A 19,752-nucleotide genomic window follows, 5' to 3' on the forward strand; every position below is an offset into this window, starting at 1 on the left:
TATTGCAGTTGGTTTACCAGGATAGTCCATTGGGCCAAATGAACCCGTTTTCAATGGAGTCCTGGGGAGAAAAGCTCCAAAATACATTCAAAGTTACATAATAGGTACAGCAGGTAGTAAAAAAGAAGACAATATCAAATAGTACAGCAAGTATACAGTTAAATACATTGTGCAGAAAAACATATTAACTATTTAGCACAGCAAAAATATCCATTTATACAGAAAAGTTAGGAAAACATAGTTACTAAAAAGGAAGAGGAGGTACAAAGACATAATATAGTGGGGGAGGAAGAAACATAAGGACTTGTTTAATAAATTCTATTGAATTTTCAGGGTATATTAAAGATGTAAGCAGAGCAGGGAGGGGTGTGAGAAGGAGTAGAGTAGGTTATGTAGGGTGGGAGCAGGAGCATTCCCACTGTGATGCTAGATGTGTATAAAGAGATTTTTTGAAAGCAGAGTGATTAGAGGTGGTGCGGATGAGTGGAGGAAGGGAGTTCCAGAGGTGAGCTAGGTTGAAGGATAGAAGGTTTTTGCCTGGGGGATGTATAGGTTTATGGACTTTGAGTAGGTTTTGATTGTTTGATCTTAATACTCTATTGGGTAGGTGCATTTTAAAGGCAGTAGAGAGGGAAGGACAGAGGGAGGGGTTGAGAATAAGCTTATGGGCTAGAGTTAGTTGAGTGTAAGTTAATTGATTGGGAAGTTCTAGCCATTTTAGTTTCTGGAGGGAAAGACAGTGGTGGGTGGAAGACTTGTGGCTGGTGGCGAATTTTGCAATTTTGTTGTAGCAAGAGGAAAGTTGTTTTTTGAGAGAGGACTGAAGATTAGTTAGGAGTGGGGCGCCATAGAGAAGGGAGGGGATAAGGAAGGAAGTTGCGAGTTATTTTAGTAGCAGAGGTAAGGCAGGCATTTTGTCTATAACGCATGCCAAGTTTTTGATGGTTTTTTTGATATTTTTTTGTAAGTGAGAGGTAAATTTAAGTTGGTTGTCAATTAGTACCCCAAGTAGCTTGGTCTCTGAAACCATTTCTAGGGGTGAGTTATTTTGGCTACTGATTGAAAATGTATTCATATTGAGAGAAGTAGTTTTAGAAGGAGTAAATATCATAAGCTTGGTCTTGGAGGCGTTGAGAGCTAGGTGATTATTTAACATTCATTTCTCTGTTGTAGAGAAAGCATCTTGAGTTAGTTTTTGAAGTGTGGTGATAAGAGGTGGATGAGCAAATGATAGTTGAATCGTCTGCATATTGGATGATGTTTGAGAATGGGATTGATTTGTGGAAGTCATTTATAAATATGTTGAAGAGAACGGGACCTAGAATGGAGCCTTGTGGAACACCTGTGGGGGTACTAAGGAATGAGGAGGTAGCTTTTTTCCATTTTACTGCTTGAGTTCGGTTGGATAGGTAACTAGAGAACCAGTGTAAGGAGGAGGAAGAAAGGTTAAGTTCTGAGAGTTTAGTTAAGAGCAGGCTGTGTGAGATGGTATCGAAGGCTTTGGAGAGGTCGAGTAGTAAGGTAGAAACAAGCAGGCCAGAGTCACGAGCTCTATTTACTGTTTCAAGGAAGGAGAGGAGGGCTGTCATAGTGCTGTGATTAGGTCTGAAGCCGTGCTGTGTGGGAGTTATAAGATGATTTTCTAGGAGATGAGGAGAAGTTGAAGATGGACACATTTTTCTAGGATTTTAGAAATGGGGGACAGAATGGCTATGGGACGGAAGTTAGTGACATTGTTATTGTTGCTCCCTTTGTGGAGGGGAATAATATATGCCTGTTTCCAAATTTGGGGAACTGTGCATTCTTTTAGGGAGCGGTTAATTAAGATGCTAATGGGATATGCAAGTGTTTCAGCAGCTATACTAAGAAAGTAGGAAGGGATATTATCAGTGGCGTTGGTACATGGTTTCAATTTCAGAAGGAGTTTCTTTATAGTAGATGTAGGCATGGGATTTAATGAGAGGATAGTGGAGTTGGGAGAGTTGGAAGGTGGAGGTGCTTGGGGTAAAGGTTGGGTAGTAGAAGAGGTAGAGGAGTTAGAGGATGGGAAGCAGGAAGAAGTGGAGAAAGATAGTGTGAGGGGAGGGTGAGGGGGTGTTAGAGAATATGGTGGGGTTGGAGAATGAAGAGGTCAATTTGGAAATAGTCAATAAAAAATGAGTTAAATTGGGTGGCCAGATCTAGTTCAGAGGCATTTGAGTCAGGGGTGGGAGTATCTGGTGTACTAGGATGAAGGAGAGTAGAGATCCCTTTCCAGAATTTCTGAGGGTTGTTTATATTATGGTTTTGGAGTGTAGAGAAATAGTTTTGTCGATCAGAAGTGATGAGTTTCTTTACTTTATTTCGAAGCATTTTATATTCGTTAAGGAGCAGATCTGTCTTAAGTTTCTGGTAGCGTGCCCAGACTTTATCTCTGTCTCATCATAGCAAGAGTATGTTTAGAGAGCCAGGGGGCTGATTTTGTTTTTACTCTTTGTCCTTAAGGGAGCTTGTGAGTCAAGTAATTTCAAGAATGTATTGAAGTGTGACACTGCCATGTCTAGTGGTAGTGTTTTTAGACAGTTCCAATTAATTGCTTGTAAAGAATTTACGAAGGTAGTTGGGTTGAACTTTTTCTGGTCACGGATAGTAATATAGCTGTGGGTTTGTTGAAGGACAGTGGGAAGTCGGTTGGTGAATATGGGTGAATGATCACTAAGGGAGTCTGGAAGGGTGCCACTGTTTGAGAAATAGTGAGGATGGGAGACAAGGATCCAATCCAGTATACTTCCACTGGAGAGGTTTTTTGCAGGGCGAGTTACTGAGTTGATTAGTTGAGAGAAATTGTAAAGGTTAATATTTAAGGAGTTTGTTGGAGATTGAATACAGGCCCAGTTGATGTTTACATCTCCTAGGATTATGGTTTCGTTGCTAATGTTACTAGAAATCCAAGAAAGGATAAGTTCGAGAGTGGAGATATTATCCCCTGGGGGTATATAAAGGGAAGCTAGACATATGTGTTTGTGATTGTTGATTTGTAGTAGAGTAAGGAGAAGTTCAGCATTGTTAGTGTGGAGTAGGTTTATTGTAGGGAGTGACTGCTAGGGAGGATGAATATATGAGGGCAACCCCTCCACCCTTTTTGAGAGACCTGTCTTTCCTAATGATGGAGTAGTTTGGGGGAATGATCTCAGTCATATGTGGTTTTAACCAGGTTTCAGAAATAGACAGGATGTCAGGTTTATTGTGTATGAGCCAAGCATGGAGGTTTGGGACTTTATTTACTATACTTTGGGAGTTTAGGGAAGTAAATAATGATTTATTTGTGGCTGTTATAGGGGGGGGGCCTGGGTTTGGGTGGATATCACCAGAAATGAGAGTGCTAATAAGATGTAGTATGGAACAGTTTGTGGGCAGATAGCAAGGTAAAGAGATTGGGTTCTGTTGTAAATTGGAGGGATTTGCTAGTTATAAAAATGGGGAATGTATGGTAGGAGAAAAGTTTGTATTGGGGAATGTATGGTAGGAGAAAAGTTTGTATTGGAACAGAAGGAGATTGTTAGAGGGATACAAAAAGGAGGAAATAGAGTATGAATGTGAGAGGTGAGTTCTGATAATTAGTTATGTGAAAGTGTTGGGAGTGTAGGGGAAAAGTGGGTTGGGAGAGATGGTGGCAATAGAATGAGGAGAGGAGAAATAAAAGAAAAAGGGGGATGAGACAGTTTTGAAAGCATGTTGGGAACGAGATGACAGAATAATAGTGAGTAGAGTTATATGGTGTATAGAGGACACTAAGTATAGAGCAGCAGGTAGATTTCCTATCTATTATAAGTATGTGGAGAGTTGTACTGTATATGGGGGGGGTGGTGTGGGAAGGAGTGGTATTAGGTCAGGAAAGATGATGATAGGGGTTTGTATGAGGGCTGGTTTTGGCGGGAAAAAAGGAAGGTGTGCCTAGATGTATGTTAATGATTGGAGTAGAGTAGCAGTGGGTGTGGTTTATGGAGGGATAAAGGTAGACGTGTTGGGGGTGTGTGGGAATTGGGGGCAGGGTAGGGGAGCGGGTAGAGCCCAGTGGAGCAGAAGAGGAGCGAAAAACTATCAGTAGAGCAGTGTTCAAGAAGGGTAAGTAGTAGAGGGGTAAGTGGAGAGGGCCTAGATATGGTAGGGAAAGTGGACTAAAAGTATCAGGGGAAAGAGTGAGGGACTGAGATGTGAGAATTATGAGTCTGAAGGAGAGAATGTCAAGATCAGTATAAGTCTATTATCAAGGGATATCCTCTAGTGGATAGAAGCTATTTACTCACCAGGGGATAAAGAATAAAATAGGGCTAGGAAGATGAGGGGAGAAGGGAGCAACAGTACAGGGAAAGAGTGAGGTATGGAGGACAAGGAGTAGAGTTGGGGGGGGGGGGTTAGGCTGCTGGCACTCCAGACAGGGAGAATATGACTTCAGCTAGTAGGAGTACAGGAGTTTCAGGCTTAGCAAAAACACATACTTTCTTGAGATCTTTTAGAGAGCCTCTCGGGAGCGTTATCCTCAAGGAAGTTGAAGCAGCACAGGGTATTTATTGCTATAGCAATAGGGAGTACAGCTTTGGTTGGGTCCAGTATCCACCCAGGCAAAAACACAGGGGGAGATTCAGGGCAAGAGAGCGAAGAACACACTCGCAGCCAGGGATGCACAGCAGCCAGGAACGGGCAAGTTTAAGCCATCTTCAGCTTCAAAGACAGACTAAAGCAGCTCTAAAGACAAAGAAACAAGTACAGCATTCTTCTACTCAGACTTCCATGCCTAAAAAACAGATGCTCAAAATGGCCGAAGACCTAATTACTTTGATCAGGGGCTCCCATCCCCCTCCTGATAAGAGGCCTAGGCAAGAGAGAGAGTATGATTCTTCTGATCAGGTATCTATTTCCTGATTCCTGTTCTGAACAGGATTACTCCATGCTTCCTTATGAGGATTCTGATGCTGAAGAATCCATTCCTTTAGCCTCTCCTCCCGAGGACTATTCTTTTGGGGAAACCCTGCATACTATGAGGGAGCATTTCCACTGGGAGAGCCAAGATTATTCTGAATGTAAGAAAAGGCTCAGACTTTCTGCTTCTTCCTCAGCACAGACCCCTTGCTATTCCACCTGTTTCTAGACATTGTAGATGTATTTTTAGAGTCCGGTCTGTCTCCTGACTCTCTACCCCCTGCACCTGCTAAGCCAGACAGATGCTACAGGGTCCCGGATTCTCATAAATTCCTATATAAAAACCCCGCTGCTGACCCAGAAACTATATCTCGGAGTCCCAAGGGGGTTAAAGCTTCCACTGAAAAAACTCTGTCCCCTCTGATAGGGATTCTAGGGCTCTAGACAGATGGGGGGGGGGAAGTTTACACTTCTGCCACCCTGGCTGTAAGGGCTTTAAATTGTCAGTTTCATATGCTTAAATATCAGCAATATTTAATGTCACTAAAACAGAAAATGTTGACAAATACTGAATGTTCAGAAAACAAGGAATTGCAGGATTTATTGCATGCAACTGAACAAGTGGGAAAGCATATTTTGCAATGTGGTTATGATTCACTGGAGGACTCTTGCAGGGCCGCTGTTACAGGTTCTGTTATTAGAAGGCATGCTTGGTTAAAGGAACAGAATCTGCCTGATCATGTTAAAGCAAAATTATTAGATGCACCATTACAACATGATACTTTGGTACTAAAGCAGAAGAGGTGTTGAAAAAATGGAGGATAAAGCAAAATCCATGCAGACAGTCAAGGATTTCTTACAGGTACAGCCACCCAGGTTTAGCAGGAACTGGCCTTCTAAAAATTGGTCCTTTCCAGTCTCAGACCACAAAGAGGCAGGTACAGGCGTCCCAGAGGCAGATCTCAGCCCCAAGGCTCATACAGGCCTAAACAATGGGGTGCTCCTACCTCCAAAAGCGGAGAAGACAAATCACATCCTTGCAGGAAACAGTCCCAATGACTTCCCTCTACCAGTTCCAAGCAGTTTTCTTTTGACAACCCCCTTAGGGGGAAAACTAGCACTTTTTTCATCAAATTGGCAAATGGTTACCCAAGACAAATAGGTCCTGAACAGTGTCCCAAGGCTACAGGTTCCATTTTCTCACACTACCAAGGTCAAAGGGCATGCCAGACCTGCCACACAATCAATGGGCAAGAGGCACAAAAGCAAATTACAGCCCTCATGGACATGAGCCATTCAGCAAGTACCACAACAAGAGCAGGGGCAAGGATTTTACTCCAGACTTTTCCTAGTACCCAGGAAGGACAAAACCTGGAGACCAATTCTGGACCTGTCTATACTAAATACGTTTCTGGAAGTTCCAAGATTCAAGATGTTGACTCTACAGCAGCTACTGCCCATGCTGGGCAAGAGGACTTGGCTCGTAACTTTGGACCTAAGAGGCATACCTGCATGTCCCAATCAGACAATCTTGCAGAAGATACCTCAGATTCATAGCTGGCTCAATGCATTACCAATTCTCTGCACTGCCCTTTGGCTTATCTGCTGCGCCCAGGGTCTTCAGAAAATGCCTGGCACCAGTAATTGCGTTTTGCAGACAAAAAGGAATTCAAATATATCCTTACTTGGACGACTGCCTAATTCAAGCAGAGAACAAAGACACTCTCCTAAAGCATCTGGCGCTTGTAAAAAGATTACTAATTGGCCTAGGGTACACAGTAAATGAAAAGAAATCAAAACTAGTGCCCTCTCCAGAGATATTCCTGGGTGCAAGCTTAAATACACCTGCCTAGATAAGAAATTGGCAACAAAAACCCGCTTATCTGCAAGGAAAATTCTGCAGGCCTTGGGTTTCATGGCATCCTGCATTCTACTAATTCCATATGCCAGACTGCATATGAGGAAACTACAATGGTATCTGAAAAGTTTGGACTCGGCATTGCCACAGCCTGGAGACAGTAATTGCACTCTCATTCCCTGTCTACAACAGGAGTTTCGATGGGCAGAAGCCTGTCACCACAAGGGTCTGCCATTCAGTTTACCCACAGCCAGACACTGACAACGGATGCATCAGATTATGCCTGGGGGGCCCATGTGGCAGGAAAATGTATTCAGGGCACATGGCCTGCAAACCAGATGCATCTTCACATCAATCAGAGATGCTAGCTGTTCAAAATGCCCTGACAGCTTTCAAGGACCTGCTTCATCCAGGACAGTTACTGATAAAGACAGACAACACTACGGTCATGTGGTACATAAGCAGGGAGGTACACATTCCTACCCCCTCTGCAGACAAGCAGTGACCTTATGGGATACAGCATTGGCTTTTCAAGTTCACCTGCAAGCACAATTTCTGCCAGGAAAAACAAATACTCTGGCAGACTAAGCAGAAACCTCATGGATCCCCACGAATGGAAACTGGATCCACAAGTCTTCAGCATAAGGAAATGGGGATGCCCAGACCTAGATCTATTTGCCTCCCCTCACAACTGTCAATTGCAGAGATTTTGCAGAAGGATTTATCACAAGTAAGCATGGAAAGTGGACGCCCCATCATTCAGCTGGAAAAATCTAACAGTATATGCTTTCCCCCACTGCCTCTCCTTCCCAGACTACTACTAAAGGTCAGACAAGAGAAGCCAAAAAATGATTCTGATTGCACCAGACTGGCCACGCCAGAACTGGTACCCAATCCTAAAGAGCTTGTCTAAAGGTCCAGCATGGATATGGCCTCAAACTTCTCACTTGCTGACCCAACAAAACAGTCCGATCCTGCACAGCCAACAAAGTACCTTAAATCTGGCAGCATGGCGGATAACGTAGCCATTCAGAACACTCCTCTTTCAAAAGCTGTTATGGATGTTATCTTGGAGGCCAGGAGGCCCAGTACCAGAAAATCTTATGCAGAAAATTGGAAGATTCTGTGCTTGCATTGACGCGTCTGTACCGAATATTCCTCAGATTTTACAATACCTAACTGAGATGCTGAACAAAGGCCTTTCTCATCAATTAAGATTTATGCCTCTGCCATTTCAGCACATTACAATACAGAACCACCTATCTTTTCTCATCCTTTAAGGCAGTACCTCAGAGGGGCCAAAAACATTAGGCCTCCAAGGAGAGCACCAGTTCCGGCCTGGGACCTCAGTTATGTGTTGGAAAAACTCACACTTCCTCCTTTCGAGCCAGCATCAACAGCAGATATAAAATTCTTATCCTGGAAAACAGCTCTGCTCCTAGCCATAACCTCTGCAAGGCGAGTCTCGGAGTTACAAGCACTCATGGCTGTGGAACCTTTCATCATTTTTCATCCAGACAGGGTTTCTCTGAGGACAAACCCTACATTTATGCCTAAGGTGGTGTCCAGTGTGGCCCTCGACCAAACCATTCACTTGCCTACCTTTTACCCAAATCCACATAAGGGTGAGAAAATTCTGCATTCTTTGAACATACACGGGCAGTTGCACTTCTACTTGGACAGAACTAAAGCTTTCAGAAAGACTGAGCAACTTTGTGTCATATGCTGCAGGATCACGAGGAAAGGCATCTCAGAACAGACCATTTCTAAATGGATAGGCCATTGCATCCGTTTCTGCTGTTTCCAACACGGCAAATCGGTGCCCAAGGTCATTAGGCCTCATTCCACCAGAGCAGCAGCCACTTCAGCAGCCTTCCTCAGACGAGTACCAACTAAAGAAATCTTAGAGGCTGCAACTTGGACTTCAGTGCACACCTTTACAAAGCACTACTACTTGCCTCTCTAAGTCCAGAGCAGGCTTTGCCACTGCAGTTCTGCAGGGCCTCCTAACCTCTCCTAATCCTGTTTAGCCCAGCCACCCATCCTCAGCTTTGGTATTCTACCCAAGAGTAATGACTGCAACAGTGAAACACGATTAACATAGTACAGTTGTTTACCTACCATAAATGTAGATGTTAGTGTATTCACTGTTGCAGTCCAGGTTACCCACCCACCATCCCACTTCTCTTTGCTGGGACTTATCTGCACTTCTCTATCCTATACAACCTTTTTGGTGTATTTGCTTGTAGATGAAGGAAATGTTATTTTTGTGCATGCATTTCTTATTGATATATTTTTTAGCCTACCTATTTGGGGCACCTGATATCTGGGGCAAGAAAAACTGAAGAAAATGGCGTCTGCTGCATCTTTTAATACCCCTGGTGCACTGACATCAGGGAAGAGGTGACAGCAACAGACGCCGGACCTAGACTTTGGAATTCTGGCTGACTGAGGGTAGCCTGCCAGCAGGATAACCCAAGAGTAATGACTGCAACAGTGAATACACTCTAACATCTACATTTATGGTAGGTACACAACTGTACTTTTTTATACCAGACTACCTGATGTCATAGAAGAAGTGACAGCATCCGATGCAGAAATCCCGAGGCTCTAGTATTCAGGCCGAATGAGGGCTACCTGCAAGCAGATAACCTGAGTGTGATGACTGCAACAGTGAATACACTCTTAACATCTACATTTCTGGTAAGTGTACACAACTGTACGTACTTGTTATAACGTTCCATCTGTAGTGTTGATATTCATTCATTACATCCCACCCATCCCCTTCTGGAAGACTCCTGGAGGTTCGGATTTGGCCCAAGTTCCTTGAGAAGGAATTTGCTCAGATAAAGCCTCCGCTTTCTTGTGGGCAAACTCTTGACTGTGATGAGACAGGGGTACTATGGGTAAGCTTAGCGTGATAGGTTTTTTTGGCTTGTGCGAGCTTGTTGCAACTGCCGACTCTATTCTGAGGACGGAACTGACACCAGTCAGTAATGAATGAAGATTAACACAGATCGAATAACTTAACCTTTGTTTTCCATGTGTACTTCAAAAGTCAGGTAACTTACGAACTGTATGGCATTAGGTGAAACCTTGGAGTTTGAAGAGAACTGATGTATAGTGAGTTTCTTCTCCAGTATTTGTATTGCTAATTATATAATTAAACATGTTTTTTATATTTCTGTAAATTTCAAACCTGCACTTAAGAGTACTTGTGCAGAATCTTGTCTGTTTCAGTCTGTGTCGAGGTTGTATAGTTTTCAAGATGAAAGTTTGTGAAAGTTTAGAAAATGAGGTTGGTGTACATTGTAATAAAGTACTTATGGAAAAGGCTATGTACGAAGTATTACTGTGAATACTTATAACATTGTTGTTTTACAGTTAATAGCTTTTATTCACAATGTTTAGTTTTATTTTTCAGAAGTTACTCTGTAATCAGAGGTGTGTAGGTTGCTAGATGTGTGATATTCCTCACCATATAGGTGTTAAGGAGTTAAGTTGGTCATGGGAGGGGTGGCCTAGTGGTTAAGGTGTTTGCCTTACAAACACAAGGTGCAGGCTTTGAGTCTCACAAGGGATAATTGGCTAGGCTTAAAATGGCTTGCAAGGGCAATTAGCCTAGTACTAATCTATGAACCTATGAAGCTATACTGATTTGCTTTATCACTGGTATGTGTACGGTCTGTAAACGTTGGGGTCTGAGCACTATTAATAATTTGAAGTGCTGTAAAATTGGAAACTGATTGTGCTTCACATTTTGAGAGTATGCCGAAACTGAAATGAGATGCTTTTTTAATGTATGGCAGGGATATGTGGCGCTCTGCTCTAGTGCTTTAAATTTATAGTATAATTCTGTTTCCTGTTGTAGGACATTGGAGCTGGCAAGGGGAAATACTATGCAGTGAATTATCCTCTCAGAGATGGTATAGATGACGAGTCTTATGAAGCAATTTTCAAACCAGTAAGTATCTTAGAACTTCAAATGGATCAAAGTGTTTATGGTGTTGGGTTTTAAGAATACCCTCTGATTTTCTGTTATCTTGTATAGAGACTAAGACTCTAGTATCCAACGGTGCAGAGAAGTGGCTTGAAATGGTTAATTGTGGAGCTAGTGGGTACACATGCCTGTGCCAACGTTTGCATGCTGTGTGGTAAGACTGCAGGAAGTCTGTTTAGTGGGGATGTCCAATATTTGAAACATCAGTGGCTTATTCTGCTCACTCAATTTCTATTTTATTGGGAGGAGACTGTTTATTTTTGGTGGTAGTAAAAGTGGCAGTGAGCTTTGCAACAGCCCTATCCCATGTTTTAATAGCACGCCCTCCCCCAAGAATGAATGGTTAGTAAACACTTTTTCCAACCACAGATACAGTCCTTAGTTTCTTCCCCTTCAGTTACAGGTCTGTCATTTGCGCTCCCCTTTGGCGGCTTGGTCTTTTAACTTTCCACATTTAGTCTGGTTCTGTGTTAGAGAGGGGGAGGGATGAAGTGGTGTGGCCTGCTTACCTATCCCTAGGGTGAATGTGGGGTTTAAGTGCATTTGTAGGCACAAAGTATAATCTGGTGGATTTCAGGGAGACCACTACTTATGATGCAGGGGTGGGGCCCAGCTGCCTGTAGATTTCACTCCAAGCAGAAGTCAAGGATGCCTACCTCCTATCAACCTATTTTACATATTCTCCCTCTGGTTTGATGAGTGCCTGCATATTAAGGTCAGGAGAAAAATGGAGAACCATCTGTCTTGCCTGGATGGCATCTCTTAGCTCTCGCCTGGTGAAGGTGCAAATGGGCTGATGGTCAGAGAGGGGCTTATGGTAACTGGTAGAACCACAAAGACCAACTTCCACATTTTTTAGTGTTTCTGGGTTAAATAGTAAATCATAGTGGTGACTTATAGTAGTTATGGTTGTATTTTCTTGTCCATTGGTTTGGTTACAACTATATGTTCACCTTCAGTTTTGACTGCCAGAGCTTTCAGATGGTTCCCAGCAAAGAATGGGTCTTTCCTCAGACTTAGGGCATCAGCAAATGCCCATCTTGAGTGGACCAGCAGGCCATGTCACATTTTATCGAACTGGATCCAATCAAAGCACAGGGAGGAGACTGAATTAGTAATGGTGACTTGAGAACACTTCAGTAAGAACTTGAGTATCTTTATTTACTAAATCATACAAGTGTGGAGAGTCCTGAAGACTGGAGACTTGCACTTATTATACCTGTCTGAAGGGAGTAGGACAAACCCACAGTCATATAGTCTCTTAAGTCTATTTTCATGTTGTAGAAAAATAATGGAGATGTTAATGGGATAAGTTGTCAGAAGTGGATAGGTTGGGACTTGACATTTGCCAGCATGAATGTTGAAAATCACCTGTAACGTGATGTCCTATTTCTATGTTGCAGTATTCTAGGTGTGGGATTTCATGCCCTAAGGCAACTCGTACGTATGCTGCTATACAAAAGCTTCAGCTTGGCTGTTGCAGTGTGCGTGGGACGTCACACATAGGGCCATAAACCAGGGGCCTTAAATGTGACGTCTGCACGCACAATCCTCTGAACTTTTCAGCTGCAGACATTCGCATCTTACGATCGCTTCTCCACAGATGCCGCATCCTAAGATAAGTAAACCGTTGGGTTTCTATTTTTCTTATTTTTGACTATTCTTGCTAACGTTTGGTTGTTGTAGCCTTTAACTGATGGGGAAAAAGGGAAGTACTAATGTGGGTGCCAGATACCCCATTAAGGCACCCATGACAGGTGTGTTTTTTTGCCTAGGCTGGGAACACTATCACTCCTGTGGTATTTGTCAGTCATTTGTGCCCAAGACCTTGCACAGAATTCTAGCCACGTTAAACTTCTACCTGGAGAACCAGCGCCTTAAGAGGTTAGCCCTTAGGATGGATCCTACATCGGAGGTCGCACCTGAACCCTTGTGCAAGAAGGCCAAGGCTCCTAGGCCTTCACCTGCTGCTCCGCTTCCCGACGCAATGCCAGTTGCCATTTTAGGGGTTGAGACATGCCCGGAAGATACATCGACTGCAGCAAAGTCCCTCGTGGAAGCAATTTTGCAGCCAACGACCGGCACGTCCGCTGAGCTTATCCAGACATCGACAGTCTGTAGAGGGGGAACCAATTTCGGTGGTACCTCCGGCAGGGATCCAGACTTAAGGATGTTACTGGTCAAACCAGATGCCAGGCCTCTCTACTTCCTCCCAGGCCAAATGGAAGCTAAAATCTAAATGTACCTCCACCTATTCAGAAGTACTGGATTGGCGGGTCTTCACCTCTTCTCTCATGCAGGCCTTTATGGTCCTTTAGCCTCAGCCACCTCCTCCCTGCCTCTTCTGAGCACTAGGCCTGCCTCAGCTTCTTCCCTCCCATCCGCGACCCCTCAAGTCAAAGAAGAACATGATTCTTCCTTCTCATCCTCAGAGTCCATTTTTTGTTTCCTGGATTGCCCCCCCCCCTAGGAATATTACACTCCTGATGAGGAATCTGCGGAATGGGATTCTCCCTCTGAGGACGTTACTTTTGGTGAAACCATCACCAAGATGGATTAGTTTAAATGGGATGTGTCCCAAATGAGACTCCCAAAAAAGGTGCTTTGAGCTGCTGCAACTAGAATCCCCCTCCCCTTCAGCAGTTCCTCTTGTTCTGCCTGCTTACTTGGATGCCTTCCACGCTGCTTACAAAGCCCCTGACTCCCAGCCTCTGGCCTTTAAACGTCCTGTCTGCTTCTGTTAAGGACTAGAGGACCAAAAATTCCTGGTCAAAGCACCCTTGGCAGACCCAGCTGTTGCCACAGCTGCAGATAAGCAATCTAGACTGCTGCTCTCTCCCTCCCTACTGCCCACTGACAAAAGACATAAAGTACATTGATAGGATGGGGGAGAAGGTATAGACTTCAACTTTGGCTTTCAGAGCCATAACTTATCAGACCCACATGACCAAGTATGCAGTAGACTTTCTTTCAGGCCTCCTCCATACTAGCATCCTTGCCTGACAAGCCCCATCAAGATGGACATCTCGGCCAAACTTTCCTTGGCACAACAGGTAGCCAGGCATTCCATCAGATGCCGCTGTGGTGCTGCAGAAGCATCCGCCAGGTTTGCAGCATCTGCTCAGCCCTCAGGAGGAACTCCTGGCTAAGACTCCAGAACCTATGAGGATTTCAAGTCTAAGATCTTGGATGCCCTTCTGGCCCACAAAGTGCTTTTCAACAAATCTGCTGACCTTTTCAAAAATCTACAAGAAAAAAATCAAAGAACTCCAGCACATCAAGCACCTGCTGGTGTCAACCATCCCAAAGTATTATAGAAACTACACTGCTAAGGCCACCTTTGTGAGACATGCTCCTCAGCCCTCCTCCTCTTCCAGGTCCAGGAGAGGGGTTAGAAGACCTACCAACTCCAGATACTCTGCTCCACCTCAACCAAGACGGCCCTTTCAGGACAGAGGAGGTGCCAGTAATGCGTGACTGCCTTGCCCCACCTTCTGCTTTCAGCCCGCCTTTCCCACAGTCTTCCCTTTTGGCAATCCACTTCAGACCAATGGGTCTTAAACTTTTTTCAAAAAGGGTACTTATCCTGGAAAGAGAAGCCACCCAGAAGAGGCATTCCTCTTGTCCCCAAAAACCAGGCCCATCTCATGCCACAAGTTCGGGCAGACCTTTTAAAACTAGGCACCATAGAACCTGTCCCTCCAGGATGGGAAGGGGTTTTACTCCCACCTCTTCTGGCTCCCAGAAAAGACGTCCCCTAGAGACCCATCTTAGACCTGTCCTTCCTAAACCTTCATCTTGAGGTACCAGCTTTCAAAATGCTCTCTTCCCACTCTGCTGCCCCTCATTACAGCCAAGGCCCTCATGGCCACCCTGGACCTAAAGTAGGCCTTACCTGCACATACCCATCCGGAATTACCACAGACAATTCCTGCATTTCTCTGGACCTGCCTCTCATTTCCAATTTACTGTGTTACACTTTGGTTTATCCACCCCCCCCCCCCCCCCCCAAAGTCTTTACAAAGTGCCTAGCTCCAGCCATTGCATTCTGCAGAACTCAAGGTTTACAGATTTACCCTTATCTGGTATCTGGATGATATTCTGATACTGGCAGCGTCCATGGGATGCTTTATTGAAGCATCTGCATTTCACTGTCCCTTCTACAGAACCTAGGATTCACTATCAATCTCCCCAAATCCTCTCTGATCCTAAGCCAGAACAAAATTTTCCTAGGCTGCAGAATCAGAACAGACAAAGGCCTTTCTACCTCGGGACAAGGTTCGTTCTTTGACTTCCCACTTCCAGAAAGCTCTACTATCTCAAAAGGTGACTGCAAGGCAATTTCTTCTTCTCCTGAGATTAATGGCAGCAATCAACTCCAAGCTACCACTGGCAAGAATGCACATGTGCAAGTTAGTGGTTCCTGAAGAACACCTAGTCCCAACACCTTTGTTTCCTAGAGCAGGGCATCCCCCTCCTTCCCTGTCAAAGCAGAAATCAGCTGGTGGATCCAGCAAGTGCGGCTGAACCTAGGGCTCCCACTACAACCACTCACCCCAGCCCAAGTAATGCATAGAGATGCCTCAGATTCAGGTTTGGGAGCAACTCTGGCCTTTTACAGGATTCAGGAAAAATGGCATCCCTCTCTTCTGGCCAAACACATCAGTATCGGGGAAATTACAGCAGTCTTAGCTGTCAAGACAGTCACTCTTCTTCTGGTTTCAGGGGTGCTCCAGATTGTCACAGACAACACTACGGGTGATGTTGTACCTCAACAAACTGGGAGCAACAAAGGCCTGTCAGCTGTGCAGATTATTCCTGCTATATGGGACTTAGCCTCTCATCTCAACTTAGTCCTGCAAGCGGCCTACATCCCCTCACAGGACAACCACCAAGAATATCTCTTTAGCAGGACCTGCTCACCTCGGCACGAATGGATGCTAAGCAGGGAGATATTAGACCTATTCCACTGGCGGGGTGCTCCACAAATAGACCTGTTTGCCTCCCCCCAGAACAAGCAACTGCAGAACTTCTGCTCAAAAACCCACTCCCTCTAGCATGTAGAGGGGATGCTTTGAGCTTCCCCTGGGAGGGGGAGTTCCTTTATGCCCCTCCCACCATTCACACTGATTCAGAAAGTCCTGAAAATTCAGAAGGACAAACCAAAGATCTTGTTAGGGACTCCCTACTGGCCAAGGCAGCACTGGTTCTCCCTACTTCACAAACTAGCTAAGTTACCCTACAAGGTGGACGTACTGATACAAGACAAAGGAACTCTCCTACACCCACACTTAGATGTCTCTGACTCTGTGGGTAATAAACTTTTGATCCCTTTCAGACACCACTATTCAGTGGATGTGCTTTCAGTCCTAATGGAGGCAAGGAAACCTACCACCAGAAAATCTTACCTCTCTAAGTGGGAAAGATTTGCAAAATGGTGTCTGAACAAAGGAAAGGGACCCCAGCTCTGTTGAGGTTCCCCTGGTTCTAAACTACCTGTGTCAATTAAGAGTGTGCTTTCTTTTGCTTGTGTAAAAGTACACCTCTGCTATATCAGCTTGCTTGCTTCCCCTGGATCCCACCTTGGTTGCCAGGCTCAATGTAAAGCCCTTCTTTAAGGGGGGTCTTGTACATGAGACCACCTAGGAAACCTATCCCCCCGCCTTACGACCTTAACTACATGTTAGAGAAATTAACCCAGCACCAATTTGAACCCACTGGGGATTTTTCCTTAGATGTGCACATGGAAGACTGTCCTACTAGTGGCCATCACATCAGCCAGCAAAGTATCAGAATTGCATGCCTTAAAGGCCTGTCCCCCTACAGTCTTCACAAAGTGTGTCCCTGCAAACCAGCCCCTCCTTTATGCCCAAGGTGGTCAATTACCTCTCAACCAATCCATTCATCTACCCATGTTCTTTCCCCTTTGTTAAAGGCTGAGGGGGAGGATACTGCACTCCCTGGTTATGCACAGACAACTTGGGTTTTTACCTAGACAAGACCAAAACCATCCGGAAGACTAACCAGCTTTGCCTCCTTCCACCCCAGAGCCTTGGGCAAGGCACTCTGCAAGCAAACCATCGCATACTGGATCAGGAAACAATTTGCTTCTGCTACTCACGATGGAAGGGAACCCCCAGGGGGAATCTGCCAGTTCTGCTAGAGCTATGGCCACCTCTAGGGCCTTCATGAAGGGCCTAGACAGCATCCTTTTTGGAAGCAGCCACTTGGGTCACTGTCCAGTTTCACCAAGCATTACAAACTGGACCAAGTTTCCAGAGCTAGGACAGGATTCACCAGGGTAATCCTGTAGGGTCTGGTAGAACCCTCTTCATCTCCCTCTTCATCTATCACCTCCGTCTCATCCGCATACGTTGTGGTTTGCTCCCACACCTAGAATACTGCAACATAGGAATAGAAGGACACAGTAGTTGTGTAAAATCTTACCATAACCATAGATGTCCTTCTCTTCCATGTTGTAGTATTCCTTCCTGCCCACCAATCCCCCCAGATCCTTTTCCTTACCCTGTACTACCTCCATTACAGTAGGTCTGCAAGTCACACACCTGGAAACTGGCATTTTTCCTGCTTTCTGCCTGCTGGCCTTCAATTTCGTGCAGATGTCACATTTAATGCCCCTGGTTTGTGACCCCTACGTGTGACATCCCAAGCACACTGCAACAACCAAGCTGAAGATTTTATATAGCAGCTGACTTGCGAGTTGCCCGAGGGCATGAAATCCCACACCTAGAGTACTGCAACATGGAAGAGTACATCTGTGGTTATAGTAAGATTTTACACAACTGTTCGTTCTTGAACAGCCATGGATGAAATTTTGCTGTGGTGTAATTTATGCACATTTAATTTCAACATTTGACAGGGTCATACACAAAACACTGATCAGTAAATTAAAACTAGGTATTGATGCAGTCTTGATAAGATGTATAACTGCATGGCTTACAAATAGGACATGGTAAATATACAGTAATTGGATAGGTGAAATTCCTGGTTAGTCAAGGTGTTCCACAGGGCTTTGTCCTAAGCCCTTTATTTTGCATCTTTCAGACCTAACATTTTCATCCGATGTGTTCTGTAGTCTATCTGCAGATGACCTGAAATTGGGTAAACTGATTTACATTTATTATAGATAAAGCATGTCTGCAAAAGAATGACTAAATTTACCATTTGGGCACAGGAAAATAGGATGATAAATGCATTAAAACTAAGCATATGAGGTTTGGGAGACATAAATTGAAAGGAATGTTTAATACAGCACACAGTGAAAAACTGTAGATTAATTTAAGGACCTGGATATATGGTAGATCAGCTTTGCGTTTTTCTAATATCAACAAATTGGTTAATGGTTATAGAGCTGTCTGTTGTGTAAACAGATTTATAAAATCAAGGAAATCAGAAATGAAGTCATTGTTATTACATTAGATTCATAGGTGGGTACTAGGCTATCTGCCCGAAGGCATTTATAAGCATAGCCAGAATGTGTTGGCTTTCGCCGCCCCCTTAGGTTAGTTCCCTGTGCCTCTGTCCAGCAGAGCCACTGAAGTGATCCCTGAGATAAACTTTGTTTCCCATCCACTCGTCAAGGTTTCTTTTGAAGAGTGTTAGCGGGGAGCTCTGCCTAATGTAGATTGAGATCTTGTTCCAAAGCATGGGAAGTCTCGGACAGAAATCTCCCTCCTGCACGTCCTATTTATTGTGGTGAGGTTTAGATCCCTAGAGCATGTTGCTGGAGGGGATAAGGTTTTCTTTAGGTGGAGCATGTCCATCAATTCTGGGTTGGACATGGCCTTGTATGTCAGGCAGAGATCACATCTGAGTAGGTGGTATGCAACAGAGTACAACTGAAGTTTCTTCAGTCGAGCTGCATAGGGCATCTGTTTGAGGCCGTTGATCCTCGTGGTGAGGTACTTCTGTGGTCCTTCCAGCTGTTGCAGGTGTCTTGTAAGGTACATCCTAAATGGGGCGATGTTCATTGTGTTACCCTGCTGCAGTCATCACACTTGGGTTATCCCGTCGTCAGGCGGTCCCGCAGTCGGCCGGAATTCCAAAGTCTTGGTCCGGCATCTGTTGCTGTTTCTTCTTCCCTGACGTCAGTGCGCCAGGGGTATATATAATGCATCCGACACCATTTTCTTCAGTCTTTCTTGCCGCGTGGTGCCCGAAGCAGAAGCAGTTCGCAAGTGCCGGTTGGCCGACTCCTGAGATTTTCTAAGTCTAATTTCAGATCCGAAGTCTTCAATAAAGCTAAGTACCCCGTTGGGGAAACTTTTCTTGCTTCAGACCGATGTCAGAAAAAGTTAACAATTGTATTTCTTGTGGGAAGCAAATACCTCATAAGGATTTTCACTCTTACTGCATACCTTGCCTAGGCCCAGACCACGACGTCACTGGTTGTCATTTTTGTGCTAGGTTTAAGAAGCATACTATAAAAAGACGCTTTGATTTCACACGACACTACGGTAGAAAATTTAACTACACAATGCCGTCGGAGCAACTGACTACCGGCGCGCACAAAAACCGCAAAGATAAGGACAGGCAGCCTAGGCCCAAGCCAGACTCCGAGGCCTCGGCTGGACCGGTCTCCGGTTCACTGGTCTTCAGTGAGACTCCCGACGCAGTCCCTGACTACCACAGATTTGGAACCCGAGACCGCTTCGAAGCCTTTGGCGGACAGCGCTTGGCAGACGCAGCCATTTTGTTCATCCCCATGCCTAAGAAACAGATGCTTAAAATGGCTGAAGATTTGATCTCTTTAATCAGGAGTTACCAACCCCCACCCGACAAAAGGCCTACACGAGAGGAAGATTATGCCTCCTCTGATCAAGTGTCTATTTCCTCAGGCTCCTCTGAGGACCAAGATTACTCCTCCTCCCCTTATGAAGATTCTGATGCTGAGAATTCTATTCGCTCAGCTTCTCCTCCTGAAGACTACTTCTTTGGGGAAACTTTACACACTATGAGGGAACATTTTCACTGG

At 44.7% G+C, this 19,752-nt stretch overlaps 1 protein-coding gene across 1 annotated transcript in view; it reads left to right on the plus strand.

The window, feature by feature from the left end:
• The window catches only part of HDAC1 (histone deacetylase 1), a gene marked incomplete in the record, with an annotated part of 2,014,892 nt that overhangs the window by 725,921 nt on the left and 1,269,219 nt on the right, over positions 1 to 19,752 (plus strand). Inside the window, 1 exon segment of the mRNA XM_044082464.1 lies at positions 10,629 to 10,721. Coding sequence (XP_043938399.1) covers positions 10,629 to 10,721 — 93 coding nt within the window.

This window comes from Protopterus annectens, chromosome 1.part1 (assembly GCF_019279795.1).
Source record: "Protopterus annectens isolate FY-2018-M chromosome 1.part1, PAN1.0, whole genome shotgun sequence".
Classification (NCBI taxonomy): domain Eukaryota; kingdom Metazoa; phylum Chordata; order Ceratodontiformes; family Protopteridae; genus Protopterus; species Protopterus annectens.